Source organism: Papaver somniferum, unplaced genomic scaffold (assembly GCF_003573695.1).
Source record: "Papaver somniferum cultivar HN1 unplaced genomic scaffold, ASM357369v1 unplaced-scaffold_132, whole genome shotgun sequence".
Lineage (NCBI taxonomy): Eukaryota > Viridiplantae > Streptophyta > Magnoliopsida > Ranunculales > Papaveraceae > Papaver > Papaver somniferum.
The window spans coordinates 4,350,893-4,361,207 of NW_020622381.1; the positions used below are offsets into that span (position 1 = coordinate 4,350,893).

Here is a 10,315-nt window from a genome sequence, read left to right on the forward strand (position 1 = left end):
TTTTTTTTGTTTTTTTTTTTTTTTTTTTTTTGTTTTTTGACAGAGATTAGTTCAGCATCAGCCTACGCAATATCCTACATCAGAGGAATTGAGTATTGGAAAAATCAAGTTCAAGGCGTTTGATTTGGGGGGTCATCAAATTGCTAGGAGAGTATGGAAAGATTACTATGCCAAGGTTCGATATTTGTTTTTGTGGGATTTGCTTATGAAATTTATTGCCATGAAATTGTCGAACTGTGTTATGATAGTTCTACATTGATTTAGATCAGTTTGAATGTCCATCTTGTTGTGTTAACCTTTAATGGAATATATTTTGCTTATCTGATGTAGTCTTTGGCCTACCTTTACTGAATTCTCTCCTTGGACGCCTGTAATGATCTTTTCGTCTTTAGTATATAATCTCTGCTACTTACAAATTCAAATATGTGTTTTGCTCATCTTAGGTCCAGTTTGATACTGATTTACCAAGTAGAAAGTATTATATTCTTTGAGTGTGTGCTACTATTTGCCTAGCTGATATAGGAATTATGTACAAGCAACCAATGTTGTTACGCTCTTCTGATAGAGGGTTGTCCAAAATCTATTTTCGACTTTTATAACCATTGGTTTAATCCTTGTTCATGATCGAATCTAGTATCTGTATAGGAATTTCTTGCAGGTGAAGGCATCATGGCCAGGTTACATGCTTTCTGTTTAATATTTGAAATTCAAAACATTAAGTACAATTTCAATGATGAAGACCATTCTCATGTATTAAGGTATTCTAAATCATGATACTTGTGGATTGAATGTATTGCGTGTCGGTATAAGACATGTCTCTTGTGACTACCCATAGTTGCATCTCCGTGCTTTTATTGCTTCCCATAGATCTACTGATCACCTACAAATTCTTAGAACTTTGCTACTTATGGTTGTTCGTTATTGGAATGCGGATGTTATAAGATGTTTCTTCTGCAGGTTGATGCTGTAGTATATCTGGTTGATGCCTTTGACAAGGAGAGGTTTGCAGAGTCGAAGAAGGAACTGGATGCTCTTCTCTCAGATGAATCCCTCGCCACCGTTCCTTTCCTTGTCCTTGGCAATAAGATCGATATCCCATATGCAGCGTCAGAGGATGAGCTACGTTACCACTTGGGGCTCACCAATTTCACTACAGGAAAAGGGAATGTGAATTTGTCAGATTCTAATGTCCGTCCACTCGAGGTTTTCATGTGCAGCATCGTCCGCAAGATGGGTTATGGTGATGGCTTCAAATGGGTCTCTCAATACATTAAGTAGATAATAAAACGACCAGATGGATGTGCCAGGGGCTTTACTTTCTATTTTCATGTTACTCTGCAGTCTATCTCCTTAGAGAACTAGCTCTGAACAGTCTGTTTGAATCCGTCTTAAAGTTGTTTTCTTTTTTTGGATTTGGGTTTCCTTTTAAAACAGCAGGGAAGGAGATTCTTTATCAGTAACTGCTTTGATAAGGAAACTTGTAGTATTTCTTAGTGTGGTTTGGATTTTTTTTCCTGTTTTCGGAGTGGTTGGGGGTTTAGTAGGATATGTTCTTCCATTTGTATGTGAAAATCCAGATTCTTCTTTGCTAATTAATAATGGGTTTAAAGCTTAGGCAGTCTAGAATTTTTAGTTTTTCAACTGACTCTTTGAACTCTTTAAACTGCTGCTTTGGGTAAGTGTATATTTTGAGCCTATCATTCAGATTTTCAGGTTGAAATCCAAAATTTCATTCATCAGCATTGCGATGTCGATTATCACGATCCACCCTAAGTGCTACATTTGGAAAAACATAACCTGCAAACCTAGCTCACAAGAGAATACATTTTCAAAATAGGTGCACCTACTTTATCATTAAGAACAGTTTTCAGCAAGATAACACTTCCCCACCAGGCAATATCTTGGCCCTCAGGATGTAAAAGTCGGGTGAACGGGTTTCGTTAGGTATAGTGGTTGAAGTGAGCCCCCATGATCTGAAACTTAAACTTGTTAACCATAGCATGCCCACATGCTTTGACCTTGTGGATCAGTTAAATCCACTGACATATTGAAGTGGTCAAGTAGCAGGTTAGAATTGTATCAGGGGAAGTCCTTTAAAAATCACCAACTCCATCTGTATTTCATGGAATTTCTCATCCATTTACAAGTTGGAACCGTTTAACAAACACATCCAACAACAAACCCCTACTTGGCTATTTATTTGAATTCTTTGCTTTTCCTTCGAATTCACATTCTGAAAAATGCACTTCCATCTCTAGATTCCTAGACCATAGAGACCTCATTCAGCTCACTTGAAATCTCATTCAACCTTTTCATGGGGAACTACATTTCCCATCGGAAGTCCGTCATGTCAGGAAAAGTAATACTATCAGATGGCACTGTCCATAAGTTCGATCATTCTTTAACCGTTGCAGAACTTATGCTAGAACATCCACAGCAAGTAGTCGTTGAATATCGTCTACTAATGAATGGAAATAGGCCTACACCGTTGCCTGCTGATAAGAAACTAGACATGAAAAAATCCTACTTAATGCTACCAATGAAGAGGGGGAATTCAACATTTGCAGCTGATGACGCTCGTCAAATTCTCTTAAAAGCCAAGACTGCTCTGAAATCAGGCTCGATTTTATCTTCATCAAAATTACTTCCACTGCTCGCACTGATTTGTCGACCTTCTATTAATATTAAAGTTGGACATGGACTTGTATCGCAGAAGGAAGATAGCTGTTCAGTTAAGGAACGAGAGAAGACTAAAACCTTAATGGAACTTATGCCAGAAGTTTTCGAACAAGAGCCAGAATTCCTAAGTAGACAGTTTTCAGGAAAGGGTTGGAAACCTAGTCTTGACACCATTGTAGAGAAAAGAATTGAGAAGGTCCCTCACTGGTTGTTTTAGATAGTTAAAGATTGTAACAGTCAGATTCTAGAAGTTGACGTGGATATCTGTGAGGGCATGCCCATGGTTGGTGTAAATACAAGTTGCCGAAATGAAGGATAATTCATGGATTGTACAAGATGCACATCTAATTTCATTCTTCATTTTGTTTCCCTTCATTTATTTTTTAAATCTAGCAGAAGTCTCATTCTTCTTTCTGAATCAAAATAAATTCTAACAGTGAAGTATGAATGACGGAGACAGACATTTAAAGAGAACACATAATTGATAATTTTATGCATAATTATCCACATCTTCAAATGGAACCAGTTCTAACAATTATGTACTTAGCAACTGTACTGAAAACTACCATTTTTTTTTTACAATAGACTTGACCTCTAAAACTTTCACAAGATGAAACATAGACTAGGGTCGACTACAAGGAACCCAAATGGGTGTTGGTTTATCGGTTCAAAGTACCTGAATCTAAATTAACAGGCACTTTCATGGGTTTCAAAGGTCAGGTTCGAATAGCTCATCCAACTGCAGAAAAAAAAAAAAAAAATCTATAAGTTAGCACATAATTTAATGGCAACTAATATGCTTCGTCAAGAAATATACATACCTCAGCTTGATCACAGGCCAGCTTCATCCTACGATACTGTTGTTGTGCTCGGTAAGATCGGAACAGGGCTTGTACCCGAACTACTGATCTTTCAACGCGGTCTTCAGCTTGTTTACGGCTGATTATGAAGAAGTCTTCTACCACATTTTCATCATTAGGATCTACTGCATCAACCATAGTTGGTTCAACCTGAAGCCCGCGTAACCCTTTCCTCTTCTTACGCCACCGCATAATTGCCTTTTCAAGCACCCCAACCGACCAACATATTTTGCGGTAGTTCTTCCTAGCTTGGAGGCCTCGGAAAGCAGCCTAATTAATCAAAAAATAGATGAAAAGAAAAAGATATGGATAAATCAGCTGGATTACTTTTCCGAGCCTTCCATTTGAGAACATAAGATAAGATAGTGAGATACAACTATGTTGCTAAATGGCAATAAAGAATTGTCATCTAAATCTTAGATCCAGGAAAGCAGATGTTATGCTAGCCAGAAGAGGTAAAAAGATATAAATTGCTTACTTGAATTTTGATTGTTTGCCTACGCAAGTAGAGAAATTCCTTGCGGATCTTCCAAGTGCGATATGTGTACTGGATGCGGGCAGCAGCTGCCATCTGTCTTCGTGATTCATAATTGCGGAAAGCACGTTGAATCCTCATTGCAGAAATTATGTTTCGTGCTTCCAGTTCTGGATTGGCTTGGTTAACGGCCTCCGTTTTTAGCTTTAATGTGTTCTCTCTAAATGCAGCCTGTATACGTGCGGCTGCATCTGCAGCTGTACGATATGCTGTCAAGGTATCCTTCTGACACAATTCCTCCTCGTTGAGGCCACTGGGATCTACAATGTCAGTTGAACTTGTCTGCAGGGAACCACTTATATTACCAGATAACGACATGCGCTTAAAATGTTCTGTTAATCCTTTTTCTGCGAGATAGGCAGCTAAGCCCTCATAACCATTTTGTGCTGCAAGATCTGCAGAAGTGCATCCACCAGGGAACTCAGAAGTTGGATCAGTAACTAAGCTCGGATTTGCACCCGATGATAGAAGAACTGCAACCATTTCTTCCCTGAAAATTAAGATCCACAGATGAAAACCAAATTCTGGTGAGGTAATACCTTGGTTTGAGATCAATATATCAAAGCTACCACAAAAATAATGTGTTCAGAATCTTCAGATAATTCATCTATAGCTATAGCCTATAGGTTGTTGTATTTATAGAAATCACTGTGAAACATATTTAATTTGAAGAGGCAAAGACTAGTCAGCCCATCGTGATAGAAAAACTACAGGTGGAGCGTCCGATTTACTAGAATAGGATAAACATACCTTCCAAAGTGTGCAGCGTAATGCAAAGCCGTCCATCCACGAGAGTCGCGGAAATCCAAGGAGAGGCCAGAACGTGAAAACGGTCGAACAGCCCAAGTATAACCTAAAATTGCACACAAATGAATTATCCCAAGACCTTGATGATCACGAGCACTGATCTTTGACCCCTCAATTACTCTTTCCAAAAGCCACTCATGTAATTTGTTCTTCAAAGTGATCTCAAACAAACTTTTTTGCGCCTGTTGAAATGAGATATCATTGTTCATAGCTGACTTAATCAAATAGTCCCAATCTTTGATAATGGATGAGGTTGAGTGTGCAAACTTTTTTGCTTCCTTTAACACAGTTGGAGATGCCTTGTTTGATAGGATGCTCAGGCTGTTGCTTGATGAGAAGAGCAGATGTGCAAGCCTAATCTGAATCTGGAATTCATCCCTGCTAGGTTCATCGTTAGGTGAAGCCACCTCATTTACCACTGAAGGAGAGCGATACTCAAAACTCATAACTTGGCTAATAGGAGTTTGACCATCCATGCTCAAATGTAGGTTTACCAACCCAGGAGAATGTGGTAAAGCCTTGCACCGATATACCCCGTGTTGAATCATTTCAGCTGGAACACATTCGTCACCTAATATCATAAGTAAATCCGAATCGGCAAGATGTGATGGTCCTCCATTAAAATATCCGATCACTATGACCTGTGAAAGTCATAGTCATTAAAAAAGACAATGTAAGTAAGATGACTAATGAGATTTCCATATACTACCAGGGAGTGGCGAAACCAAAATACTGAATGGAATGAGGAAAAGCACCTTTGTTTCTTCAGATGAAAAAGCCCATGTAGGTGAAATTTCAGTAATGGTGAAAACTTGTTTATGCATAGAGGAGTGATGATGATCCACTTCCCCATTTATATTCGATCCATAACCATTTGAAATCGAGGATCCACCCGATGGATTGTCTAATGAACCTGGGGATTCGGTCATCACGTAGTTCATCCACCTTCCGAAACTGTCTTGTGCCAGCAAACCATCTGCACCCTCTACCATTGGCTCAAAGCCTTCTTTCCCGACATTTGAGTTTGCTTGAGTAACCACAGTCTGAAAGTGTCCACCGGTTGGAAGTGTACCATCAATTGAAGGATGCACAGAAGTTGTGTTTGTAGAACCGTGAAAGGATGAATCGTGCTTATTTACATTGTCAGATGGAAGAAGGCCGCTCTGCAATGAAGAAGTATAGCATGGTTAACACGCTACTGCAGAAAAAGTGGTTCTCAGATTCTTAAGCATGAATCTGTAACCCATAATGAATGAATAAGTTATACGTAGGTAACTGGTTCACTTAAACCTTACATTATATTTGGATTCATTTTGATTCCATTCCTCAAGGCATGAAAAGTTGTCTGTCACAAATAAGATTTCAATAATCACCAAAGCTGATTAATGAATTTCCAGTAAAACGAAACAAGTAACAAGTTTACCTGTTTCATGTGTAGAACCAATAGGCTCATTCGTTACCAACAGATCATCCCAGTCGAGTGTGTTAATCTCATGAAGCGTCTTTACATTATAGTTCTCTGTCACATTATCATCAAGCTGGATGGGTTTGTTAACAAAATAACTGCCTGCACCTATTAGTAATTTGGGCACAAGAGTGTCAAGTTATTTTGAAAAGTAAACAAGAGCTACAACAAAAGAGAAGAGCCGACACTCGACAGACCAAACTTCATAGGGATACTATCTGTAAAAAAGTACTATGAATTATAACAAAATTTCGCTCACCAGCATTATTAGCCCCGGTATCTGTTTCCTCCAGTAAAACCTTAGAAACAGCTGAGTCTGAGTAAGTTGAACCAGAAGTAGAAGTAACAGGAGTGGCAGGAGAGCTCAGTGTCTGCACAATTCCCCGACAACAAAACACTATTAAATCTCCTTGTTAACTGAACTTTCGGGAAGAGCGTATAAATAACATCTTCTCGAACAACTTTTGCTTAAATAACATACAGTCAAGAAGCTTCACACAGACACTAAACGAGATTCAAACTAACCTCAGATGTCTCGCGATAATGTACAAGAACTATGTTTTCGTATTTCCTGGACGAAAGGAAAAGAGAGAAGTTTTTAGATCAGTGCTTTATTCACATGAGAAATAGCCGAAAAGTTTGCTTATACTCATAGATATACATACTTATCGAGTAACCAGTAACACCTTCGAACAAAGGTTGGGCTATCCAATCCATGTGCATAATACACATGGATCCTTTCTTCAGTACCAACCTACACCAGGAATGACTAAATGAATACGCATCAAAGATAACCAACAAATCTCTAATATCTGCATGGAAATATAGTAAAAGTAGTATCTCCCTTACTTTTAAGTGTTCATGAGCTTCTTTAACAGTCTTGCCATCCTTTTTCTTCTTCCAATTATGACCATCTCTGCGGAAATTCCTCAGCATTTTCCGATCAAATAATACAACTGTACCACCTAAACAGAACAACCACAACATTTGAGCCCTATAAACTTGACAGAAATAGGTGGATCCAAATTTGAGAATACACTAAATAGTACCAAATGCTTATCAAAATATTTGAGATTACTTTTGGGTAAGTTCATTGGCTTGACATGAATTGTGAAAAGGGACGAGTTATAGAGTACTGCATGAATTTCGTTTGGGCGCAACCACCTTGATGAAGCTTCCTCCAACATCGTTTCATAATCCAAATCTGCCAATAGTGCAACAAGGCAACCATAAACATACAAGTATTATTACTTGAATAACGAACAACCATAGCTGGTCCATATATGAAAACAACAGTATGAGAAATGACCAGTAAATGGACTCCATTATCGAATAACTTCCAGTATCGAATAATACAACTGTACCACCTAAAGCAGACTCATTGTTCACGCACAGACAAAGACAACTACAATCCCATTTAGTAGTCCACAATACAGTGATCAACCTCGAGTTCAGTGACTTCCAAAGCAAGGGGCCAAAAGTAGAATTCAACTAACCAAAGACAACATAATGAAATAATGATCGGGGAGTTGCGCAGAATTGGAATCATGGGTTCGACTTTATTTTCCAAAATTCTTCAACATCAAAATGAACTGACTATCTAAGTAAAGTTTTCATGTTAATTCCAAAGCTTTCTTTCTCAAAAAAAACATCAGAATTTCATACTCCACAGTGATCACAATTCAACACATAACCCAAAAATCAAACCTAACCTAAAAAAACACAACACTCAATTCCCAAAATTTCCTCCCCCAAAAAAGATTTGTTTATTTCATTTTCCAATTCAGTAGCATAATTAATCAAGGCAATCAAAATCCGATTAAAAAAAAAATCAGATTAAGGGTTTACCTTGCCAAGTATGAAAACCATGAATTTCAGCCCCAGCAAGTCTAACTCCATCACCACTATTTGCCATACCTAAAAAAACAACCTTTACTTACACCATTCAAACAATCAATCTCTTCAGATATACAAAACCCTACACAGATTTTTCATCAAACTCATCTAAAATTCACAGACTTTATGAGCAAAAAATTCTTTCCAGAAACAGTAAGGAAAGTTCTCCAATAGGACAATGCCGAAAAATCAAGACTTTTTTTTCTAGAGAGAGAAAATTACTGAAGCGCGAAACTAAGAGGATCGTGATCAGGACAATGAACGGTTGAACCTGAGTCTGATGTGATTTTGTCTACGTGTTTTTATGTGGGTCGTTAAAATGAGTAGTAAAATTCCGAGAAGGAGAAAAAATGTTGGTCTTGTAGTTAAGACATGAGGTACCAAAGTAGGGTCTACATTTGGTCCCACAGTACCACCACAATAAATTGACTGCTGAAACAGCAGCCGATGGTTTATCCTGTGATTGTGGGCCTTAATGACTTTATTACCGTTGAGTGTTGATATGTTTTAGATTTTGAACGATTTTTTTGGCACCATGGTTTTTTTTGGGACCATCGTTTTATTTTGGGTAAAGACATTAGAAGTAATTCTAAATCACCCCATATCTAGTTATTTATTTAATACCTAATCTACTCTCTTAATTAATTTAAGTTATGATTAGTGAAATGATTTAGTTAAAAATAATTAATGATATTAAATTAAAAGATGGGTTTATTATTAGTTGAGTAGAATTATTGTGAGAGTAAAGTTAGCGAAGATGAAGGAGAAAAACATGGAAAATAATTTTTTTTTTCAATTCACCCCCTTTGAGTATTCAAGTGATGAAAACTCATCTGATTCTTCATCTCCATCCTCTCCTATAATATTTGTTAATCTTCAAAATGATCCGGATTTGGCTTATTTCTTAGATGGTGATTGTATTCTTCCCCAAAATGAAACTCAAGATGAAAATGATGGATTTTATCAACCACAACCGGAGGAAGAGTATTTGGGTGAACATGTATGCTCCAAACTTAGATAATGTATGTTGAATTGGTAAAAACTTCCCTAAAAATGTAAATTTTTGAACTGGATTTTGCACAGTTCGGTTACATTATATGAAGAACATGTAACCGAACTGTTCTGAAGGTGTAGTTCGGTTTCCTTGTCAGATGAATAAGTAACCGAACTCATTTGAAGATGTAGTTCGGTTACTTTATCCAAACACGCAGGTTACCGAACTCCATATTAATGGAAGTTCTGAGATGCAGTGTTATGTTCGGTTGGTTCGTAACTAACCGAACTTTACGTAAAAATAAAGTTTAACTAAGTGTATACAGTTCGGTTGGTTAGCAAACTGCATGTACCAACTATCTAACCGAACTATGTTTAATAAGTTCGGTTGTTTCGCGAACTTGAACCTAACAACATAAGCAATCGAACTTAACAAACAAAAAAAAATCTGAAGTTCCAGTGTCTAGTTCGGTTATCTACATAAAATACAAAGTAACCGAACTCTGTTCCTTTTATTAGTTCGGTTGTTGCGATAAAATTCACATGTTACCGAACTCGGTTCCTTTTATTTGTTCGGTTGCTTTGCAACTTGCTTAACCAACTGAACAATGAGTTCGGTTTTCCCGATAAAATTATTATGTGACTGAACTTATTTGTGATTGCATTGATGTTGTTACATTTCTTGTAGATGGAATCCCAACCTATACCAATGCATGATCAACCTTATCCGATTGGTATGTTGTTCGAAGATACATCTACTCACTATGCGAATGAGTTGGTATTTGACTTACCTATTGATGCGAAGAATTGGGCTAGAGAACATGCCAAGAGAGTCAATTGCGTCTTGGTTTTGAATGGAAAAGAAAGCAACACTCGTTTTGAAATGGTTTGTGAGAGAAGTGGAGATCCCGATGTTAGTCACAAGAGGAAGGGTTATGAGTATAAAGGAAAGACGACGAGGAAGAACACAACGTGCTCAAAGAAAATCAAATGTCCGTTCAAGCTAGTATTTAGCAAGAGCAAATTAACGACGAAATGGTTTCTAGCTATGGATAAGGTGGTAGGTCGTCATAACCACCC

The 10,315-nt window shown here is 37.6% G+C and overlaps 3 protein-coding genes across 4 annotated transcripts in view; 2 read left to right on the forward strand and 1 right to left on the reverse strand.

The window, feature by feature from the left end:
• LOC113332627 (GTP-binding protein SAR1A-like) overlaps nucleotides 1–1,618 on the forward strand; it is a 2,279-nt gene extending 661 nt beyond the window's left edge. The window contains exons 2-3 of the mRNA XM_026579150.1: nucleotides 44–175; nucleotides 958–1,618. Coding sequence (XP_026434935.1) covers nucleotides 44–175; nucleotides 958–1,278 — 453 coding nt within the window. The 3' untranslated portion in view covers nucleotides 1,279–1,618. The remainder of the gene's footprint in view (nucleotides 1–43; nucleotides 176–957) is intronic.
• A 493-nt stretch (nucleotides 1,619–2,111) lies between these two features.
• Nucleotides 2,112–3,083, forward strand: LOC113332671. The gene has a single exon (XM_026579194.1). It carries the CDS (start codon nucleotides 2,315–2,317, stop codon nucleotides 2,894–2,896), a length of 582 nt encoding a protein of 193 aa, XP_026434979.1. The 5' UTR covers nucleotides 2,112–2,314; the 3' UTR covers nucleotides 2,897–3,083.
• A 59-nt stretch (nucleotides 3,084–3,142) lies between these two features.
• Nucleotides 3,143–8,449, reverse strand: LOC113332670 (calmodulin-binding transcription activator 5-like). 2 transcript variants are annotated; one of them, XM_026579193.1, is made up of 13 exons: nucleotides 8,195–8,449; nucleotides 7,425–7,550; nucleotides 7,196–7,311; nucleotides 7,012–7,100; nucleotides 6,872–6,917; nucleotides 6,606–6,717; nucleotides 6,305–6,448; nucleotides 6,177–6,226; nucleotides 5,637–6,044; nucleotides 4,825–5,522; nucleotides 4,018–4,564; nucleotides 3,501–3,809; nucleotides 3,143–3,418 (listed from the first exon to the last, which is right to left on the reverse strand). In XM_026579193.1, exons 1-13 carry the CDS (start codon nucleotides 8,259–8,261, stop codon nucleotides 3,389–3,391), a joined length of 2,742 nt encoding a protein of 913 aa, XP_026434978.1. In that variant the 5' UTR covers nucleotides 8,262–8,449; the 3' UTR covers nucleotides 3,143–3,388. The 2 variants fall into 2 exon arrangements, with proteins under 2 accessions (XP_026434978.1, XP_026434977.1); XM_026579192.1 differs by having other exon boundaries at nucleotides 6,305–6,454.
• Nucleotides 8,450–10,315: the final 1,866 nt, after the last annotated feature.